The sequence below is a fragment of the Monodon monoceros genome, unplaced genomic scaffold, assembly GCF_005190385.1.
Source record: "Monodon monoceros isolate NGI ecotype Baffin Bay Population unplaced genomic scaffold, NGI_Narwhal_1 Super_Scaffold_6, whole genome shotgun sequence".
Lineage (NCBI taxonomy): Eukaryota > Metazoa > Chordata > Mammalia > Artiodactyla > Monodontidae > Monodon > Monodon monoceros.
Window position 1 is genome coordinate 49,141,154 of NW_021703783.1, and position 23,402 is coordinate 49,164,555.

General features: G+C 45.3%; 1 protein-coding gene across 4 annotated transcripts in view; it reads left to right on the forward strand.

Moving 5' to 3' along the window:
* Nucleotides 1-728: 728 nt before the first annotated feature.
* The window catches only part of RASSF3 (Ras association domain family member 3), a 91,019-nt gene continuing 68,345 nt past the window's right edge, over nt 729-23,402 (forward strand). For 2 of the 4 annotated variants that reach the window (XM_029205048.1, XM_029205047.1), the window contains exon 1: nt 729-1,123. In XM_029205048.1, the coding sequence (XP_029060881.1) occupies nt 1,013-1,123 (111 nt within the window). In that variant the 5' untranslated portion in view covers nt 729-1,012. The remainder of the gene's footprint in view (nt 1,124-23,402) is intronic. The other 2 variants (XM_029205045.1, XM_029205046.1) reach the window with 1 other exon arrangement.

The following is a 23,402-nucleotide window of genomic DNA, read 5'->3' on the forward strand; positions in this document are numbered from 1 at the left end:
ATTTTTTTTTTTTTTTGAGGAGGGTGAATAGAGTTCCCTGAACCCTTCACCCCAACGCTGAAATCATGCCTTGTAGGTTTAAAGAGGATTGTGGAAGGGGACATTTAAAAAGCACGTTTAATTAATACATACTCGAACTGCAGAACTAATTCACTCCCCTTCGCACCAAGTGGCCTCAAAGATCATAATGACCTTGGCGGTCCTTATCTGGGAATGAACCCTCACTAGAAAGAAGGGCGAGAGGGAAAGACCGAAGCTCAACTGAATTTCCGGAAAGGATGTTTTCATTTGAATAAACTCAAGCCAGTCGTTACCTCCCCATTCGTCTCAGCTAACTTTTAACCCTCCTGGAGGGCCGAGCTGCCGGAATTCAGGACGGGGCGAAACGGCTGCGGGGCGCCTGAGGGTCTTGTGGGGGGGGTCCCTCGGCCGGGCAATCTCCACTGCCGCCAGCTGGACCCCGAAAAGGGGCGAGCAGTGCGGGGACAGCGGAGAAATTTCCCTGCTCTGCTTGGGCCCTCCCCCAAACCCGAGTTAGCCGGGCGTGGGGCGGGTGGACTGATCTCAGAGGAATTGGCAGGATCCGGGAGGCTGGGGAAGCGGCCGGGAGCACAGACGCAGGCATCGTGGCGGGGCTCCCGGGGTTCCCCAAATACAGCTAGGGAAGAGCAGCACGCCTAGAACAAGCCGGCTGCGCCGCCCCCACCTGCGGCCGCGCTGGGAGTGCCCAAGCCGCGTGCGGAGCGTCCCGGGCCTTTCGGGGCGGGGCCCCAGGGGCGGGGTCGCAGGGAGCTTCAGGGCCCCAGCCGCGCCCAGAATCGGGCCGGGAAGCCGGGAGGCGGCAGGAGGGGCGCGGACGGCCGAATTGAGCGGCGGCCGCAGCTGCAGCAGGACGGCCCGCCGGCGGCTCGGGGCCGCGCGCCGGGAACCTCGCGGGGCGGGCGGGCGCGACACCCCCTGCCTGGCCGCCAGCTCCCCGGGGAGGCGGCCCGCGCGCGACGGGACCAGCAGCATGAGCAGCGGCTACAGCAGCCTGGAGGAGGACGCCGAGGACTTCTTCTTCACCGCCAGGACCTCCTTCTTCAGGAGAGCGCCCCAGGGCAAGCCCCGCGCCGGCCAGCAAGTGAGTGGCGTGCCCGGTAGGCGCAGTAGCCGGCGCTCGGTCGCTCCCGGGGAGTCCCGGCGCGGCGGGACACCCAAGTCCACGGGTCTCCGCGGGGCGCGCGGGGGGATGCTCGCGAGGGACGAGGAGGAGGAGGAGACCTCCGAGAAGGGGTTTCTGTCTTTCCGGATGCCGGGGTAGTGCCTTGAGCTTGCGCGTGCGGGCGTGCGCGGGGCTCCCTGGGGAGGGAAGCCGGAGGGAGGGCGGGGAGGCGGAGGGCCCGCTCCCGCCTGCTGCGGCAGATGGCCTCTGTTGCTCTGCCTCCGGCGGCCGGCGGCTGGGGGGGCAGTTCTGAGAGCCAGGAGGCGTCCGCCGGCCACTCCCCGCTTTTCCCCTGCGCCTGGGGACGCCCTTCGCCCCCTCGCGGGCCTCACGCCGGCCCCCACTATTAGTCCGTTCCCTGGCCTGTGGCCCCTGGAGTGGCCTGGGGGCCGTGTAACACCCGGGAGAGGACGTGGGGACCTGGCCTCCCCTACCTTCCCGGTCCAGGCGCCTCTCGTGGCGGTATCGGTGGGGGAGCGCTGAGAGGAACGCCTGGCCAGACCAGAGCAGGCGTTCATTAAATCTTGGTAGCGGGAGTCAAGGTTATGCGGTTGCAGTAAAGTCAATTGTATAGGTGCCTCGAATGTTTTGCAAACAAGTTCCGGTGCTAGGTAGGATCGGCCGGCGAGAGCTGAGCCTTCGGCTGGTTTCTTCCTTTTTTGGAGGAAGCGTGCAGTGTGGGAAGCATGACTTGGGAGAAGATGGGAAGACTTGGGCCGGTTTCGCCGACCGTGACAGTGTCAGGGAGGTTACCCCGAAACAGGACACTTGGGCAGACTTCGAAGTCGGGCGCTTGAACCCCGCGGCCTCCTGGCCCTGGGAGCCACACCAAGGAAGCCCTGCCAACCCTGACGTGCTCGTATCAGATGAGAGAAGGCTGGACTGGAACAAATTGGTTGCTCTTAAAAAACAGTAGGCGCGCTCCAGACATCGCCATCAGACTTACTTCTAGAGACTAGAAGCAAGGAAAATCGTTCAGGGCCGGGTGATGCCTTCTGGGAGGGGTGAGGATGGAGTAATGTGTCAGGGTTTCCTTGCCAGACTGTTAAAGTTTATTTAACCACTTTGTGAGGTCAAATTTCTTGTTACGATTCGGAAGTTTTTTGAACCTCTTAACTTCCAAACCAGAAGGGGGGAGAGGGGAGAGGGAAGGGCAAGAGTGAAGTCGGGTACCCTTATTCAGTAGCAGTTAACCCCAAGTGAAGTTCTGGTTCAGTAGGTCTCTGTTCTTTATTGTTTCTAAGGCTTAAAGCCATACTATTTACTAGTCACTTTAACCTGAGGCTGCTGTAACGAATGCCGCAAGCTAGGTGACTTTAACAAGTATGTGTTTCTGACAGTTCCAGAGGCTACAAGTCTGAGATCTGGGTGCCAGCATGTCGGGTTCTGATGAGGGCCCTTTCCTGGCTTGCAGACAGCTGACTTCTGGCAGTGTCCTCACCCAGAGAAAGGGCTGCCTCTTTCCCGCTTAAGAGGACACTCATACCATTGTGCGGGGGGCACCCTCAAGACTTGGTTACCTCCCAAAGGCCCCGCATCCCAAATCCTGTCACATTAGGGCTTCATCATGTGAACTGGGCAGGGGTGGGGCAGAAACATTCGGTCCATAGCAAGTGAAATCTTATTTTTAGTGGAGTGTATTTTAAGGACAGGAGTTTGCTGTGAGGTTTCGAAGTCAGAAATAACCGCCCTCCAATCACTCGTAGAAGGATTGCATTTCCTTGTGCTTTTTTCACTTTGCTTTTCTCTTTCTTTCTTGACCTCCCCTTTCTTTCCTTTCTCTACTTTTTTGCTGTCATCATTTGACACTTGGAATAGAGATTGTCAGAGATGGTTGTGGTAGTTTGAAGTCTATTCCGGAGGTGACTAGTATCTCCAAATAACTAGCTGGTCCTGAATTCTCCAGGTGTGAGATGCTCCTTGACAAGAACCGAAGTATCCAGGTTGAACTTGTATGAAAACGCTTTAAAAGTAAAAATAGGTGGCGCAGTGGTTAAGAATCCACCTGCCAATGCAGGGGGGACATGGGTTCGAGCCCTGGTCCGGGAAGATCCCACATGCCGCGGAGCAACTAAGCCCGTGCGCCACAACTACTGAGCCTGCGCTCTAGAGCCCGCGAGCCACAACTGCTGAGCCCCCGTGCCACAACTACTGAAGCCCGCACGCCTAGAGCCCGTGCTCCGCAACAAGAAACCCACACACCACAACAAAGAGTAGCCCCCGCTCGCCACAACCAGAGAAAGCCCGCGTGCAGCAACGAAGAACCAACACAGCCAAAAAGAAATAAAATAAATAAATAAATTTATTTTTAAAAAAAAGTAAAAATATTTTTTTCTGGGTTTATACACACAGTGTTTCTATGTTACACTCATTAACTTATGTAATATTCATCTAGTATATATATATATTATACTCATTTAATGTTACTTATTAAGTATTTAGAATTGGTTTGACATCAATATGTATTTTGAAGATTGTGCTGAAAATCAGGACAGTAAGACCTAGACCTTTGCTTAAAGAGCTTCAAAGTATATTCTGAAACTTTATTGCCTGTGTATTTCCCCTTCTAACATAACACATACAGGGTGCTGAGTTAGAGGACTTATTAGAGGACTTATTTGCCAGTTGGAGAAGGTGTTCTAATTGAATTTTTGTGGGCATTTGGGTTTATTTAGAGTGAGTCTGTTAAATTCCTGATAAGATTTGTGAGTTAAATTTAAAGCAAGGCACTCTTAATACAGAACATTTCTTTTACCTGAGGTTAGATAAGCCTTTTTTCATTTTTTACGCTGGTGATTGTAAGAATTAGGTAGGCACTTCTGCCATATGGTGTAGAAGTGAAATTTATCGTTTCTTCAGAGAGATGGGAAGAGAAGTGTTGTCAGAAGGATCTATTATTGATAATAGTGAGTTTTTTGGTGCTATACCACCTGGTGGAAAAGCCAGGAAAATGTGGTTTCTAGAACTCTTGAAAATATCCAGGGAAAGCAAGATGTTTGTGGTAAAAGCAGGATGGGGAGAAAGGGGGTTGAGAAATTTCTTTCTTCTCTTGCCAGGCAAAGGAACATAGCCCAACTTCTTTCTTTCTCCAAGAATAACAAAAATGTTATTTTCTTTCTTATTTTATATTGGTGCCCTCTTTAAGAAAGAAAAAAAAAAGAAAGGAAAAGGCTTAAAAACCGGTCTGAAAGATACAGAGGGAATGAACATGTGTGGCTTTTTGGTGGTAGTTTGAATGTCATGCTTACTGCTGTATCCCCAGGGCCTCCATCAGTAAATATTAGTTGAAATGAATGAATTCTTTCCTGGTTTGATAATTGTTGGCTCTTTATGGGTTTTCAATGTACCCTGTCTCATGATTCTTCCAAGAATCCTCTGAACATTAACCTAATGAAAGGTTAGGCCTTGTTAAGTGGTTCACCAAAGACCTCCATTTAGGTGGGGGAAAGGCAGAACTCATTTTCCTGACTCAAATTCCGGTCTCCTTTTTGCTGCTTCTCGGCTATAAAAATAACTTTTGTTTGTTTTTTTTTATTTTTGGCCGAACCATGCGGCATGCGAGATCTTGGTTCCCTGACCAGGGATCGAACCTGCACCCCCTGCAGTGGAAGTGCTGAGTCTTAACCACTGGACCGCCAGGGAAGTCCCAAAAAAATATATATATTTTTGCGATACGCGGGCCTCTCACTGTCGTGGCCTCTCCCGTTGCGGAGCACAGGCTCTGGACGTGCAGGCTCAGTGGCCATGGCTCACGGACCCAGCCGCTCCACAGCATGTGGGATCTTCCCAGACTGGAGCAAGAACCCGTGTCCCCTGCGTCGGCAGGCAGACTCTCAACCACTGCGCCACCAGGGAAGTCCCCCCAAAATAATTTTAATATTCCATTTTCCTTTTGCAAAATGGACATCTATAATTTAGGAGTTTCTTAAAACTTTGACACCCGGTAGGTGTCATTCATATATCTTCATTACAGTGTTCATAATTCATACTTTTGAATTCCCCATTTTGTTTCGTGCAGAACCAAGAATGTCAACAGTCTGTTACCATAATTTTCCTTTTCTACACATTCAGGCTTCCAGGAGTAGAAATGGACTAAAATTGTTGGACTTCCCTGGTGGCACAGTGGTTAAGAATCTGCTTGCCAGTGCAGGGGACATAGGTTCGAGCCCTGGTCTGGGAAGATCCCACATGCTGCGGAGCAGCTAAGCCCACGCGCCGCAACTACTGAGCCTGCGCTCTAGGGCCTGCAAACCACAACTACTGAGCCTGCGGGCCACAACTACTGAAGCCCGCGCGCCTAGAGCCCGTGCTCTGCAGCTAGAGAAGCCACTGCAATGAGAAGCCCGCGCACAGCAATGAGAGAGTAGCCCCCGCTCACTGCAACTAGAGAAAGTCCGCCCACAGCAGCGAAGACCCAACACAGCCATAAATAAATAAAATAAATAAATAAGAAATGGACTAAAATTATTAATATAATCTGTCAGCATGTCTTATTCTGCTTTTTTTGTAAGCTAAGGCTTGAGACTTGTGTAGATAATAGGAATAAGACATGACACTGTGTTCGCTTTAGAAGTAGAATAGTCAAGAAGTCTTGAAGAACTTGAAATTGTCTTCTGAACCATCCACGCTTTTAAAAACGTTAAACTGAAGAATGGTTTAATAAGGCAAGCCTGTGAGACTCCACATAACAGGCCTCAAGTTTGCCCCTGGGTTTTTTCCTTATCATAATTTAAATATTTCTGTGGTTCTCTGGTTCTGTGTCTTATTGCTAGAATCAACAGTAATGAGTTGCACTGTTTTATTCAGTGTTTCCATTAGAAGTTTTGGTGATAGGCCGCGGGGGGTAGGGATGCAAAGAACAATGGTTTATAACATTAAAGGTATTTCGGTTAAACTTGTGTACTAACATTGAATCCCTATATTACTGAATATAAACATTCCCAGCAGTCAGTTTTGCCGGGTGCACAGTCATGTGCACATTTTGTTGCCGTGTCCAATATATTCTGTCCTTGCACAGTATTAATCCATTGGAATTTTGTGTTTGTGTGAGCAGGACTCAAAGAGACACATTCCTTTAACTGAATTTCAAAAGGAAATTAGTCACCAATCTTATATACCTGCATACATGAGCAATACACTTTCTACCTCATTTCTTCTTCTGGCTAACTTGCAGGATTTGGAATTATTTGGAAAGCAGTGACACAAAACATTTACGAAAAGAAAAGCTAAAAATATCCAATAATGTGGTTATTCTTTTTAGACTTCCTTTGGCAGTCAGGGCATGTCATACTGTAAACATTCATTTTTCTGGGACGAAAATATTAGGCTGACCGAATGCTTCCTAGTGTGGCCTGATCACCAGCTTCTAGCCCGGAGCATCAGTTCTTGCTTACTCCCAGCTTCCCACATAAACATCTGCCTTTTGATAAAGGCCCCAGTTCGAGGCTTGTTTTTCACTCCTGGTTTGTCCCAGGGTCGTTAGCTAGCCAGACCCCTCTTTGGAAGGCATGGTGAAAGACAACATTGGATATTATAAGATATATGCTTGCAAAGGTATGTCTTGGCTAACTTGGCCCGTTTGCGTCCTTGTCTCATTGAAGAGCTGATGTATCTGTTGCCTTGTGGGAGGTTTTATTCTGGCTCAGCAAGTATTGCCTATATCATATGTTATATAACAAGGCTCAGCTTATTGTTCGCTCTCTGATGCAGCAACTTTTAAATAACAGCCTGTAACTAGGACCCTAGTCTTATTAAGCCTTCTTCAGTTGCCTTCAGTATCCAAGTTATTCCCCATCACAGAACCTGGGCCTGGAATTGCTTCCCTTAGTTCCTCTTCCCTTGTCAGCTTCCATGTCACCTTCCCAGAGAAGTCTTCCTGAACCACCAATCCGAAGTAGGCCCCCTTCCCTCTTAAAGTCCTCTGCTCTTCCCCTTCATAGCAAAAATTATAATTTGTTATTATATTTCGTTTAGGACGGAGACTAGCACGTTTACCCAGGGTCTAAAATAAATACCTGGCAGTTAGTAGGTGATTGAATGAATGGAAGCCTACTCATCGTTCTGGATGGAAGTCCCAGTACTTGGTACTGTGAGTTTTCCTTTATACACAAATGTACACGGTTTCCCCCCCTCTCCCAACTAGACCGTAAGCCTCCACAGTATCTTAGCCATTTAAAAAAGGATGATATTGTTATCAACAGATATCAGATATCTGTTGATCTGATATCAACAGATTGATATCTGTTACTTCTAGTTTAGATATAACTCTATTTTTCCCCTTATTTTAAGAAAGCCACTCATTCATGCAACAGATGAGTTTATTTTTGCAGTTTATTTTTGCTGTGAATGGAAAGAGTAGAAGGCTGAGGGGAGGGGTGTGTACTTCGGATTGGTGATTCAGGAAGACTTCTCTGAGAAGGTGACATGTAAAGAGGATCTGTATCTCCCCCCGCCCCCCCCAAATCTGGCTCTGGGGACAGAGCAGTGAAAAAATAATGTCCCTAGCCTCATTTAGTAAATTTTAAAAAGCTTATCAAATACACAAATTAAAGCATCTCTCATTTTTCTTTAAAGAGCCAGCTCCCTTAGTAAAAGGGACCTTTTAACTGTTTACAGTTTTTCAGGAATCACCCCTACTGTGCAAAGTCTGGTAAAGCTATTACATCTATTTAGATGGAAACGTTGGCTGAGATGTGTACCCCTGTAAAACAAGCCACATTTCTCTGTTGACATCCGGCGTCAACTTGTAGATTATTGTGTTCCAGCAGAAACATAATCATCCTGTAGTTAGTTTTGGTTTGCCTCTCAGTGGCTAGGTGAAATGGTTTTTGTTTACTTGCTATATACATATTTTTCATGGAGAGGGCCCAGATACACACTAGGAAAGAGATGTCAGAGTCCATAACAAAGATTAAAATGTGAAATAAATGTAAAAATGTCACAAAATAGAAGTGGCCATCATTCTAAAACTGTGCTGCCCACATCAGGTAGTTATTAGCTGTCAGCACTTGAAATGTGGCTCACCTGATTTGAGAGAGGCTGTGAGTCTGAAATACATACTGGATTTCCAAGACAAAGGAAAGAATATAAAATATACCACAGTAATTTTTTAATATTGATTACGTGTTGAAATAATACTTAGGATATATTGAGTCAAATAAAATTAATTTTTACCTGTTTATTTTTTAACATGGCTATTGGAAAATTTTAAGTTAGTGGCTTGCGTTATATCACTGTTGGACAATGCTGTTTGCGCTAACTCTTGCCAGGGGTGTGAATCTCCATCCTTTAGATGGCTGCAGGTGAATGGATGTGGTACCAGCCAGACCCACTGGGAAGGTTTTTCTTTGTGAAGAGGAACTTGCTGTTTACTGTTTGGTATAGTTTCTTCTCAGCCTAGCTTAGGTCACACATACAAGCATTTTGAGATTGTGAAACTTTTGTGTGTGGGGACTTCCCTTTTTTTCACTCGTGAGCTGATAGGATAAAACCATCCTAATGGCATTCTAGCTGCAACTGTGCCTTCAGTGTACAGAGGAGAGGGCTCATTCTTTCATAGAGTATTAACACAGCCAGAGTAATCTGCATTTTATAGGCTGTAGTTGCTCACTGCTGCTACATGATTCCATCAGCTAAGATAATTTACCAATTATATATTGCAACACTCAGTTCTTTTGCCAGATACTAAACAAAGTGAGATAATAAGAGAAGAAAAAAGGATGAGTTGGGCAATTGGAGACCAGAAGAATAGATTTAGAAGATCTTGGATTTAAAAGATTTAGAATGTAAGCAGCAAAGTGTTTTCATGAAATTAATGCAGGTTGGGCAGAGTGTGTGTGTGTGTGTGTGTGTGTGTGTGTGTGTGTGTGTGTATTGTGAAAGGAGTTTCCTAAATTCATTTCCCAAGTGTTTATTGAATATTCACAATGGCCTAGGCTGTGCTAGGGATTCAATGAACAAACCAGATTGAAACCTGCTCTCATGCCGTTTAGTTAGATCAACTCTTATCCATGGTAAAGAGCAAGATCTGAGTCCAAAATTTGGCTCCATGTTTGTTTTGTATATGCTGAAAAAATGAGTAATTTCTCATATGCATGTCATTTGTACTGGAAAGATTTTAAGATTTTATAAATAGAGCAATATGTTCTTAAATTTTTTTCTTTTTTTTTGCGGTACGCGGGCCTCTCACTGCTGTGGCCTCTCCCGTTGCGGAGCACAGGCTCCGGACGCGCAGGCTCAGCGGCCATGGCTCACGGGACCAGCCGCTCCGCGGCATGTGGGATCTTCCTGGACCAGGGCAGGAACCTGTGTCCCCTGCATCGGCAGGCGGACTCTCAACCACTGCGCCACCAGGGAAGCCCCTTAAATTTCATTTTATCTTTTTGTTAATTAATTAATTAATTTTTGGCTGCTTTGGTTCTTCCTTGCTGTGCGCGGCTTTCTTTAGTTGCAGCGAGCAGGGGCTACTCTTTGTTGTGGTGGGCGAGCTTCTCATTGCGGTGGCTTCTCTTGTTGCAGAGCACGGGCTCTAGGCGCGGGCTTTAGTAGTTGTGGCTCGAGGGCTCCAGAGTGCAGGCTCAGTAGTTGTGGCGCACGGGCTTAGTTGCTCCGCAGCATGTGGGATCTTCCCGGACCAGGGCTCAAACCCGTGTCCCCTGCATTGGCAGGCGGATTCTTAACCACTGCGCCATCAGGGGAGCCCCTTAAATTTCGTTAATAGTGCTATAAAAAGCACATCACAGATATTATTTATATATAAATATTATTTTGTAGAATTGTTTTCTAGGTTTTTTCATTTTTCTGTTTTGCACATATATAATCATACTCTACTATCATTTTTTTAAATTGTGGTTTGGGAATTCCCTGGCCATCCAGTGGTCAGGACTCTGCGCTTTTACTGCGGAAGGCCCAGGTTCGATCCCTGGTCAGGGAACTAAGATCCCACAAGCTGCGGTGGCATGGCCAAGAAAATAAAAATGAAAATTGTGGTTTAATACAGGTAACAAAATTTGCCATCTAAACCATTTTTAAGTGTTCAGTAGTGTTAAGCACATTTACATTGCTGTGTATCCAGTTGCCAGAACTTTTTCATCTTGGAAACTGGAACTCTGTCCTCATTAAACTACAATTCCCCTTTTCTCCTCCTGGCCAGCTCCTGGCAACCAGCATTCTACTTTTTGTTTCTGTGTGTCTCTCATAAGTGGTATCATACAGTATATGTCTTTCTGTATGTGACTGCCTTATTTCACTTAGCATAAGGTCCTTAAGGTTCATCCATGTGTCAGAAGTTCCTTCAAGTCTGAATCATATTCCATCTTATATATATATATATATATATATATATACACCTTATTTTGTTTATCCATTAGTCAGTCGATGGACATTTGGGTTGCTTCCACCTTCTGACTATTGTGAATATTGCTGTTGTGAACATGAGTGTACACATATCTCTTAGAGACCCTGGTTTCAATTATTTCAGATATATACCCACAAGTGACATTGCTGAATCATATGATAATTCTATTTTTAATTTTTTGACGAAAATTATACTAATAGATTTGAATCCCGCTATTTAAAGTTAGAATTATGAGCTATTGCTGCGTGATTTCAGCTATCATTTTGATGTCTGCATTGTATTTTACTGAGTAGGCGGTTATTCCTGAAATAAGGGAAAACATGGATGTTTCTAATTTTGCTAATAACACTATAGTGAACAAGAGCAAGAAACCTTTACCATTTATGGATTTTTTTCTATTCTAAAAATATATTTTAATTTATTTTTGGCTGTGTTGGGTCTTCATTTTTGCACGCGTGCTTTCTCTAGTTGCAGCGAGTGGGGGCTACTCTTTGTAGTGGTGTGCGGGCTTCTCATTGCAGTGGCTTCTCTTGTGGAGCACGGGCTCTAGGCATGTGGGCTCAGTAGTTGTGGTGCATGGACTTAGTTGTTCCACGGCATGTGGGATCTTCCCAGACCAGGGATTGAACCCGTGTCCCCTGCATTGGCAGGCGGATTCTTAACCACTGCGCCACCAGGGAAGTCCTGGATTGTTTTCTTTTAGGATAGATGTACAAAATAGAATTTACTGAGCATGAGGGTGTAACCATTTTATGGCTCTAGTTATTTATTGTCAATTTAAGACTATATTTTTATCTGGTTTCACTGCACCCTCAGCTCCACTGGGTATAGTCATTAAGACAGAGGAAAAACTTCGTAAAGACACCTCATTGTTATTGCATTCCTTTAATTAGCAGTGAATTTAGGGACTTCCTTGACAGCCCAGTGGTTAAGATTCCATGCTTCCACTGCAGCACTGCAGGGTGTTCAGTCACTGGTTGGGAAACTAAAGATCCCACATGCTGCGCAGTGCGGCCAAAAAACCCCCCAAAACAAAAAGCAACGGTGAATTTAATTTTTTTTGTACTTCTGAGTGGGTCTTCCTCTTGGCGTGAGCAATGTTCATGGCTTTTTTTTTTTTTTTTAATTTGTTTTATTTATTTATTTTTGGCTGTGTTGGGTCCTCGTTGCTGCGCGCGGGCTTTCTCTAGTTACGTGAGCAGGGGCTACTCTTCGTTGCACTGCGCCGTCTTCTCATTGCGGTGGCTTCTCTTGTTGTGGAGCACAGGCTTCAGTAGTTGTGGCATGCGGGCTCTAGAGCACAAGCTCAGTAGTTGTGGCGCATGGGCTTAGTTGCTCTGCGGCATGTGGGATCTTCCCGGACCAGGGCTCGAACCCGTGTCCCCTGCATTGGCAGGCAGATTCTTAACCACTGCGCCACCAGGGAAGTCCCTGTTCTTGGCTTTTGACCATGTGTTAGGTAGGTGGAAATCTTGAGAACACTGCTCTTTGAGTCTCATGCCTATTTAGCTGGGTAGATGCTTCCCCTTTTTTGTGGTCAGCTGAACTTCAGGTTATTTTTGACTTTATTTGTACCAAAGGGTGGTTGCATGTTCTGGCCTTTGGAAATACTTTAGAATGTGTTTCAGGCTGACATCACTGAAACTCAGAGCAAAATACTTTTTTAACTCCTATAATTACAGCACAGGAAAGGCATTGCTAAGACAGCAGCAGCATCCTGTGAATACACTGTGGAATATTGAGGGTGGGGAGCGGGATGATGTGTCTTTTGCTAACCATGTGAAAAAGGGTGACTGGGGGTGCCTGCCTATCTTTGAATTTCAATAAATTTAGCATCAGTTTTCCAGCCACTATGGTAGAATTTTGAGGATTCTAAGCTCTCTTATAAATAAACTGGAAACTGAAAAAAAGTTTAGGACAAACTAGTAAAAAATCCCACCTACAAAAGAGGATTTTTATACTGTTTACCTGTGAGCTTATTGTTTGTGGTTGAAAAATTGCAATTAGATGGAATCTGTCCCCACAGTCTGCTTTAAGGTTCACCTGTGTCTGAAATTGTTGCTTAATGTGTTATAATCTGATTAACCGCTAGTTTGATCTCATTTAATTTTTTTCCTTCTTTCAGAGTATTTTAATTAAGTGAATCTTTTAAAAGGATGTGAAGAGTTATTTCTGACTTTAGATAGATTATGAACTCTCCTTAATCCTCATATTCTTAGACAACTCAAATTTACCCTGAAAATTTCCTACAGATGCTTGTTTTGAGGAATATCATTTTTGGTAGTTTGCCATTTAGGTCATAGAAATTTGTGTGTCTGATACAGTTCTTAAAGAGCAAAACAAAAACCAAAAAATTTTTATGAAAATAGAAAACATAGCTAGGTGCATTACATAGGAGAAAAAAAATACCAATACTAAAATGAAGTTTAACATTCCATGATGTTTTACAGTTAAAGGAGCTTTCCAGGGGAATTAAGGTTCAGTTGGTGTATCTGGACTCTAATTTCAGTGGAGCTTTGAGGTGAGAAACAAAACCGAAGTTTTATTGGTTTAAGCAGAGCCAGGTTTAATGGCAAAGGTGAATTCAGGGGTTGCTTGACTGTAGTCAGTGATTTCCCAGCTATGGGAAAATATAAATATTATGTAGGTGGCTTAAAGAAACAGTATTACTTTTGTATGTTTAAGGCCTGTTTCTGTTTGTTTAAACACGCTTGTGGATTGCTTTTTCTTGCCTGTTTTCCTTTGGGGGGAAGTACTGCCGTTTCAGATCTGTCTGAGGTTTGGGAATTCCTTTCTTGCTTTTCCTAATGGTCTGGGGTGGGCACGCAGTGCAGTTGGCTGGCATGAGTGTGGTCGTTCTGCTGTACTGAGGTGTGGGGTTGGATCCTCGGCTGTACAGTGGGTCTCTGCTAGAGGAAATTTGTCCTGTGAACTGTACCCAAAGCATAATTATTCCTGCCATTCAGTGGAGAGGATTTGGAGGTAGGTCCTGTAGAAGAAGGAGTACCTTTCAAAAAGGCAAACCTAGCACCAATATCAACAAATCAACTTGAGATCCATTCTCACTGCACTAGTTCCTGTGCAGTTTTCATTAAAATGGATCTTAGCGGGGAGGGACAAAATAGGGGTACGGAGTAAAGAGGTACCAACTGTTATGAATAAAATAAGCTACAAGGGTATATTGTACAAAATAGGGAATATAGCTACTGTTTTATAATAACTATAAATGGACTATAACCTTTAAAAATTGTGAATCAGTGTATTGTACACCTGTAGCATATATTGTACATCAACTGTACTTCAATTTAAAAATATCAATCTTTATAAGAAGAAAAAATAAAATGGATTTTGTTCTTTTTAGGTGAGGCTATTACTATTAAAAAAAGGGGGAACTGGATTTTGTTACAGGCTAAAAGGGTAGTGTGTTCTTTTTTTATAAAAAATTATTTTTGGCTGCATTGTGTCTTTGTTGCTGCACGCGGGCTTTCTCTGGTTGCGGCGAGCAGGGACTACTCATCATTGCAGTGCGCAGGCTTCTCACTGTGGTGGCTTCTTGTAGCAGAGCACGGGTCCTAGAGCGTGCAGGCTTCAGTAGTTGTGGCACACGGGCTCAGTAGTTGTGGCTCGCAGGGTCTAGAGCACAGGCTCAGTGGTTGTGGCGCACGAGCTTAGTTGCTCCGCGGCATGCGGGATCTTCCCGGACCAGGGCTTGAAACTGTGTCCCCTGCATTGGCAGGCGGATTCTTAACCACTGCACAACCAGGAAGGTCCTGGGTGGTGTGTTCTTCATTGACTGATTGGAAGCAGTCGGGTGAGGCAGCCTGAGTTAAATCATTGCTAGCTGTGTTGTCTTGGGCAAGTCATTGCACCTCTTTAAGCCTCAGTTTCTTCATCTGTGAAGTAGTAGCATGCCTGGCACATAATAAGCAGTAATTAATATTAGCCATTATTATTTGTAAAAGGTTCTACTATATATAATCATGTACTTTGAGTGTACTAGGTTGAATGGAGAACTGACAGTGGTTGAGAGATTTGAAGTGAACCTAATAACCTAGCCAAAGAATGAAAGACAGCAGGAAATTAGGTTGTGTCTCTGACTTTACGGACCAAAATGAATTAGGAATCTCAGTGTAATTGATCAGGAAGGTGTCATTCCTGGAGGCTTAATTTTCTTTTTCTTTCCTTTTTTCCCCCCCCTTCTGTATCAGTGTGGTGCCTTTGTTTTCTGGTAAAGGGCTGATTCCTCCTGACCAAGCGTGAGGCCACCTATCCAAGTCTTCACCCTCTTCTTTTCTCCTTTAAAGCAAGCCACCCCAGTGGAAAGAGAATGAGCAGGCATATGGAAGTGGGGTTCTTTTGCCCAAGCCTTTATGAAAAAGTTAACACATGGTACGAAAGCTTTTTTCTTTTCAACTTCCTCTGTTTTCCCTGTCTGATCTGCCTCTGAGTGCAGGATTTTAGCTGCAGTTTTGCTCGAGGCTGCTGGCTTGACCGGGTGACAAATGACGCTCCTTCCTGGGGGCTTTCCTTTTTCCTTCCGAAGGTCTAAATCGCCTTGTGCTCATTGTTTAGGGACTTAGTCACTGTCTTGTTTCTGGTTTTCATAGGGTGGAATCAAATGAGGTAATTGATGTGAGCTTTGTAACATGCTGCAAGGGAGATGCTGTGGCTGCTGTGGAGACCCGTTCCACACGCGTGGCTGGCTTCCCACCCACAGAGTGTCTGTGTCCTCTCTGAGGCGTTTCAGTGTTGCTGGACGCATCTGCAGTTTGGAAGCAAGCTCGCTTATGCAAAATTTGAATGCAGGCATGAAAGAAGCTCAGGGAGTCATGTGGTCTGTTTGGCTAACTCTTCAGAGGTCACTTATGCTCTGTGAAAGTGGTCCGAGTGTTGGAATCTGGTGGGAAACCTCTTCCTTTGGGCCATGTGAGCGTCCCGGGGTTTGCTATTCCCTTTCTGCCCCCAGCCTCCCCTCCCTTTGGTTGTGTGTTTCTTACAATAAATTGGTTGTCTGAAACTGGCTTTAGATTAATTCTGGTTGTGAAGAATTTTAATCACTTTAAAAATCTCTGATTTGACTGAGCTATAGTATTACTGATGTACTCTTATAAATAATGTCATCAATTCGTATGAAAGACTTGGAACAGTATCTGGCGTGTGAGTACATGTTTAATAAACTAATGTTAACTAGTATTATTTCTACCGGTATTGGCATTATCAGTTTAAAACAATTTGGTAGGAGCTTGTACTGAGACAGTGAGGTTCAGTAGAAAAGTCTAGGGATCTAGAATTGGGAGACTCTTGCATTTGGATCTGTCCCTTATCAGTTCTGAGAGCTGCAGCAGGTCCCTTAACTTCCTTGAGTATCAGTTTGGTAATCTTTAAAAGAAACTATCATAGAGGGATTAAATGAGAAAATGCGTATGGAGGGTATTGCTAGACTATAAATTGTTGCATAATTGTAAGTATGACAGCATCACAGGTGTGTTTAGAGACTACTATAAAATTTTCTCCTATTTTTAATGTATATCTTGTCTTTTATAAATTGACTATAAATTCTCAGCCTATCATAGTAGTGGAGGTGACACTTGACAAATAGTGTTGAAAAATGAATTTATTCCCCCATCTCATTCAGGTATGTCTGTTTGTATCTGCAAAGTGGTGATTTGTGTTTGGGGACCTGAACAGTTACATCGACGCAAGTTTGAATTACTTTATGAATGGATTGTGCTGTTCATGAAGCACTCGGATGCTTTGGAAAAAGATGGCATTCTAGTTCATTGTTGGGTGCATCAGGGAACCCGAGTACATTTCATTAGTTTTAAGCCTTCCAGATTATCCTGTCTGTAAGCTTCGTGAGGGCGGACTACGTCTGTCCTGATCACCACTGTATCTTCACTGTTACTGTGGTGCCTGGCACAGGGTACGGAGAGGGGCCATTGATATTTGTTGATTGACCAACTGATCAGACTTGATCAGACTTGCATCAGAATTATAATCAAGAAAAAGAAGTTGGGTGACATAATGAAACAGATGTCTTTTGGTTTCAAGAGTAGTAATGATAAACAATGGTAATAGATTCTCTATCATGTGAAAGTGAGACATTTAGGTGAAATGGAAAGTATGCTGGGCTGGGGATGTGGAAACCTCCTAGGCCTGCTCTTTGTTAAATAGTGGAGGTAACTATGGGAGTTACCTAGCTGCTTTGGGCTTTAGTTTCTTCCCCAAAGGACCTGTCCAGTTCTGTGACAAATAGTTAATTTATTCTAGAGCTGCATTCCTTATCGGAGGGAAAGTAACAGATAAGGCTTGAAAGGGATTCCATGAAATGTATTGAGATGCCAGATGAATTAGTTTGGAAACAGCTATCTTAAGTCGTATCTGGTTGGGTAGGGTTGAATTTAAGTGAATTGATTAGTCATCGTTTGAGAAATGTAGAATATGTAGAATTATTTCTTTTCCTGAAGAGGGAAGATCTTGGGAAAGAAATCAAAGGGGCTGGGACTTACCAGGTGGTGCAGTGGTTAAGAATCCGCCTGCCAATGCAGGGGAAATGGATTTGAGCCCTGGTCCGGGAAGATCCCACATGCCACGGAGCAACTAAGCCCGTGCTCCACAACTACTGAGCCTGTGTGCCATAACTACTGAAGCCCGCCCGCCTAGAGCCCGTGCTCTGCAACAAGAGAAGCCCCCGTGATGAGAAGCCTGCGCACTGCATTGCACCACAACGAAGAGTAGCCCAGAGTAGCCCCCGCTCGAGGCAACTAGAGAAAGCCTGCGCGCAGCAACAAAGGCCCAACACAGCCCGCCCCCCCCCAAGAAAAATCAAAGGGGCTCTTGTGTGGTGTATTTAATTCATCCGTGTATAGTGCCAACAAGAATGGGTTTCATGCAAGTTGAAGGGAACTGTTAATTGTTCTGAACTTCTGTATTGCAGGATTTATAAATATAGTGTCAAGAACTATTTAGGAAAGAGCCCACCAGGAGTGCCACATTCCTCAAAGACAGGGTAGGATGAGTGTATGAGAGTCATCTGCTTGCTGAGAATGCTAGGACAGGAGCCACTGTGCTCATTAAGCATGTGTGCTTGTGGGCTGGTGCAACATTTGGGAGTGAGGAACTGTATTCATTTCCTCTGGAAAATCTAATTTTTTCTTTTGTTTCTAGTGTCTCCTTTATTCCAACTGCACATACCGTTGCCGGGTAAATGTTCCTTGAAAACTTCTTTTAGCGGGACTTCCCTGGTGGTGCAGTGGTTAAGAATCCGCCTGCCGATGCAGGGGACACGGCTTCGAGCCCTGGGCGGGGAAGATCCCACATGCCACAGAGCAACTAAGCCCGTGCGCCACAACTACGGAGCCTGTGCTCCGGAGCCCACGAGCCACAACTGTTGAGTCCACTTGCCACAACTACTGAAGCCCGCGTGCCTAGAACCCGTGCTCCGCCACAAGAGAAGCCATCGCGATGAGAAGCCCGTGCATCTCAACGAAGAGTAGCCCCCGCTCGCCGCAACTAGAGAAAGGCTGCGCGCAGCAATGAAGACCCAATGGGGCCAAAAATAAATAAATAAAATAAAATAAATTTATATTAAAAAAAACACAAAACTTCTTTTAGCAAGTTAAATCCTATTATGAAACGTCAGAGTCTATTGTCTAATACAACATAGCCAAATGCCAGACTTCTAGGGGCTTCTCTTGCCCACACTCTGTGTTGAGTGCCTTAAACAGCCTCTCCATTCACTGATCTGAAAATACCCAGTTGAAGACTCATTTCTTACAATCTCTTGTCCTCTGATTGCGACACATGTATTTAAGTATTGCTGTCGTGACAGTGAAAATTCTTGAGGGCTAGGGACTTTTGCTTCATAGAGGCCATGTCGAATGATTCATGAATGTAATGATTAACTTGGTTCCTTACTGAGGCATTGTCTTTCCAGAGAAGTGGGTTATTTTTGTTTGTTTGTTTGTTTCGGTTGTACCAGGGGTCTTGTGGGATCTTAGTTCCCCAACCAGGGGTTGAACTCGGGCCCTCAGCAGTGAAATCACGGAGTCCTAACCACTGGACAACCAGGGAATTCCTGAGAAGGATTATTTTTAATCTGGGCAGTTTATTTAGAACTTTCCTCTCATATGATTCTTTTTTTAAAAAAAGTTATTATTTATTTATTTTTGGCTGTGTTGGGTTTTCGTTGCTGCACGCGGGCTTCCTCTAGGTGCGGCGAGCAGGGTCCACTCGTTGCGGTGCGAGGGCTTCTCATTGCGGTGGCCTCCCTCGTGGAGCCCGGGCTCTAGGCGCGTGGGCTTTAGCAGCTGTGGCACGCGGGCTCAGTAGTTGTGGCACACGGGCTTAGTTGCTCCGTGGCACGTGGGATCTTCCCGGACCCACTGCGCCACAGGGAGGCCCCCTCTCATATGTTTCTAATTTCATATGTACTTTAGGGGGATATTTCAGCAAGAAGCTATGGGGGAAGCTTTTTCCTTAAAATTGGACTTTTAAACATTTGAGGGATTATTGATAATTTAGAATGATATAAATCTAGGTGGAGTGGTTCCTTTTAACCTGAGGAGTCTGAGGTTTTCAGCTGTTCTTTTAGCTAGAAGGAATATGCTTAAATGTATAATTACATCAAGTTTTGCTTTCAGCCATGGAAATCATAAAAAAATTATTTTTCTAGCAACAACTGTTTTTTTCATTAAACATATCCTAGTTATTCCTGAAGTTCTGTGGTGCATTTTCGGTTTGGAAAACGTGTGATGTGATAATACAGAAGAGACGGTTGATTTAGTTAACTGCTCACATGTTGTGTTTGTTTTAATTTGAAATGTTGGTCTTATAAAAGTGAGTATCATGTCAGAATGGTTTATGTGAACTAAAATGTTAGCATTCTGTGGCAGTAAAGCACTGAGTCTCCAGATCCTAAATGTTCAGTCATTAAACATTATTTGCAAGATCTCTGAATTTACACAATGGCATTCCATTCATTTAGACACTTACTGATTTTAACAATTTTAGTGATCAAAAGGGAAAATATGGGCTGAACTATAAAGTAATAGATTTCTCTCAGAAGTATACTTTATGTCTCCCAAAAGGATAGAAATATAAAGTTAAAAAGCTGCTTGGAGGGCTTCCCTGGCAGTCCAAGTTAAGATGCTGTGCTTCCAATGCAGAGGGCACAGGTTCAGTCCCTGGTCGGGGAGCTAAGATCCCACATGCCGCGTGGCACGGCCAAAGAAATAAGATAAAATAAATAAATTTTAAAAAGCTGCTTGGAAACACTAAAAGTTCTTTGTGGCTATCAGAACATGTTATGTCCAGTCATGTCTACATCAGGAGTCAGTTCTAGCCAGTCCCCAGTGGTTGTTTAGTGATTGAGGAGGAATAAAGACAGAGTGGGGATAGAGTGGAGGCAGGGCCAGGTTGGAGATACTGCTGGCTTGGGAGGATTTGGTAGCATTGAATATGTCGGGGCAGTGATGGGACGTCAGGGATGAATTGTGGGTTTCTGGCTTGGGTGACTGGGAAGATGATGCTGTCACTCACCAAGAAAGGGAATATAGAAGAAAGACCAGATTTGGGAGGGAGGGTAAGTTCAGATAATGTATTGACTCCATGCAGTCGATAAATGTGGGATGAATGAATCTGGGAATGTGTATTTTGAGATGTCTGTGGGGTATCAACGTTTACTGGGTTTGTCATCCTGGAGATAGAGAAGGTAGACATGCTCTGGAGACAGAGCTTTGGGATTTGGTGAAGCCATGAGGTCTTCAACCAGAAGCATGGAGAATACCAGCGTTTAAGGGGTAGGCAAAGCAGAGTGTGCTCACGGAGATGAGTCAAGAAGGAGTGGCTGGGGCTTCCCTGGTGGCGCAGTGGTTGAGAGTCTGCCTGCCGACGCAGGGGACGCGGGTTCGTGCCCCGGTCTGGGAAGATCCCACATGCCGCGGAGCGGCTGGGCCCGTGAGCCATGGCCGCTGAGCCTGCGCGTCCGGAGCCTGTGCTCTGCAACGGGAGAGGCCACAACAGTGAGAGGCCCGCGTACCACACACACAAAAAAACCACAAGAGCTTGGTCAGTAGGACAAGTGCTGCAGAAAAGCCAAGAAGGACTGAAGCGGAGCCAGTAGGAGGTCTCTGGAGACCAGGAGGAGAGGCTCTTCAGTGAACTGGAGGGGCAGTCAGACTGCAGTGGGAGGAGGAGTGAGTACCTGTGGACGGACTGGGGAAAGTGGGTGTAGGCTGTGCCCCCAGGAAGCTTGGCTGGGAAGGAGAGGACAGTGGAAGAAAATGAGGAGGCCATAGGTCGAGGAAGCTAGTTGGGGTGTAGTCATTTTTAGTTGAGAGGCTTGAATAGAAAGAAAGAGTATGGGCAGTGAGGATGCAGGTGAGGGGAAGGGGATTGTTGAAGGGGATAAGCTGCCTTCCCCAGTGGAAGGGATGGTATTTGGGCCGTAAGTGGAAGAGGCCTGCTTAGAAAGATGGCTTCTTGGAGAACAGATGGGGAGTGAAATCTGGAAGCATGTACATGGTACAACAGGAGGTGACTGGGAGTTTGAGTCGGTGGCAGGTGGACTTGGATGGAGGAGGGTGTTTGCATGGAGGTGGGGCGGGATGTGGGCAGAAACCCGCAGAGGCAGAAGAGGGAATGCTGGTGTGCCTGGACAGCCAGCTGGTGTTGTAGATGGGGCAGCTGGTGTCACCCTGTGGGTGTGGTGAGAGCCGCGGCTGGAGAAGGAAGTTTGGCTGGCTCTAAAGGGCCGACGACTGTGGATTTTGTTTTCTGGGTAAGGAGCTGCAATTTAGGGAGGAATAATGTAGTCTATGGTTTTGAAACCAATAGCAGTTTATGGCAGAGTTGAGAGAGAGACAGGGCTGTTGTCTGGGAAGCTATTGCAGTAACCTGTGTGATGGTCGTTAGGGCTAGAAATAGGGCAGTTGCCTTGGGAGAGATGAGGATTCCAGAAGTTGAGTGGGCATATTGGCACCTGCTTGACTAGGTGAGGGAGGGAGTGGAAGGAGAGGAGGAAAAAGGAGAAGGAGGTGTGGAAAGCAGCTGGGAGGATGGCAGCACCGTTGTGGAAATAGCACAGGCGGAAGAGAAGCGAGTCTAGTGAGGAGATGTGGGACAGTTCAGTTTCAGGCACATTTACAGAACATTTATGTAGTATCCAGCTGACAACCAGGACCAGGGGTCTGGAGCTCAGGAGAGAAGTCAAGGCAAGAGGCAAAGATTTGGAAGCATGAGATCATCATCCTTGAATTAGAAGTGGTTAAGATTTATTTCAAGGAACAAGAGAAAAATAAATCTTGATGTGGACTGTAAACATAAACTTCTCAGACCATTGCAGTATATTTTTAACTTTCTTAGAATAAAGCCTTTGATGACTAGAATGTGGACATGCCCCGCAAATAGCTTAAAATTAACATGACAAGAAGATGTTAGGAAATATATTTAAGAAGTTTCGGTAGAAATGCTGGTATCTTGATAGTTTTTTCTTCTCCCATTAAAATCTGTTTCTTTAATCCTTTTATTCTTTTTGATGAGACGTCAGACGACTGATGGGGACTACTTGGTTGTATTTTTGAAAAGCCTTTGAAGGTGAAATACACTGTCCTGAGTGTTGGTATCATGGCATTTTTGTTTCCTGGGTTTGGCAACGGTGGATACTTAATAATTAGGTAGTCTAATGCAGTGTCCAGGGATGGATTTAAAAAGAAAACAACTGAAGTTGTTTATAAATATTTTTAAAATTTTATTTATTTATTTTTGACTGTTGGCTCTCCGTTGCTGCACGCGGGCTTTCTCTAATTGCGGCGAGCGGGGGCTACTCCTCATTGCTGTGCACAGGCTTCTCATTGCGGTGGCTTCTCTTGTTGCAGAGCAGGGGCTCTAGGTGCATGTGCTTCAGTAGTTGTGGCACGCAGGCTCAATAGTTGTGGCGCACGGGCTTAGTTGCTCCGTGGCATGTGGGATCTTCCCTGACTAGGGCTCGAACCCGTGTCCCCTGCACTGGCAGGCGGATTCTCAACCACTGCGCCACCAGGGAAGCCCTGTTTATATTTCTTTTCAGGAAGTAGGCCGATTACAGTTTGCACTTAGCGAAATACTAAATGAGCCTTGCCTTGGGATCTCCCATAAAATCTACATTTTCCTGCTTTCCTTCCTAAAATGTATAAGCAGGTAATATTGCTGTTCTGTGGAAATGTTAATTACACAGAAGTAAATTCTTTAAATCTCTGGAATGTCCAGCAGTGTGGTGGGCATTCTAGAATTTGTGGGGGGATGTGAGTGGTTATCCTCCCCTACCGCCAGCTACTCTCTGTCGAACTATCTCTACTACTTCCATTTTGATTTAATGCCTAAGAGAGATTACTGGGCCTGCTTTTCTGGTATCAGTAAACATTTACTGAGTGCCTGCTTTACACACCAGTTGCTGTGCTTGGCTATGGGGATTCAGAGAGGAATAAGCCAGTGTCCCTTCCCTCCAGAGGACACTGTGCAGTGGAAAGTCATAAAGAGCTGTTGTGATTTTGTGACATAAAAAGAAGTATGTATTTGTGCCTGGTACAAGACTTCTAAAAACCCTTGGGATTTCCTAACTGTTAAGAGTGAGAAAAGTGAAAGGAGTGTCTTTTTTTTTTTTTTTTTGCGTTACGCGGGCCTCTCACTGTTGTGGCTCCTCCCGTTGCGGAGCACAGGCTCCGGACGCGCAGGCTCAGCGGCCATGGCTCACGGGCCCAGCCGCTCCGCGGCATGTGGGATCTTCCCGAATCGGGGCACGAACCCGAGTCCCCTGCATCGGCAGGCGGACTCTCAACCACTGCGCCACCAGGGAGGCCCAGGAGT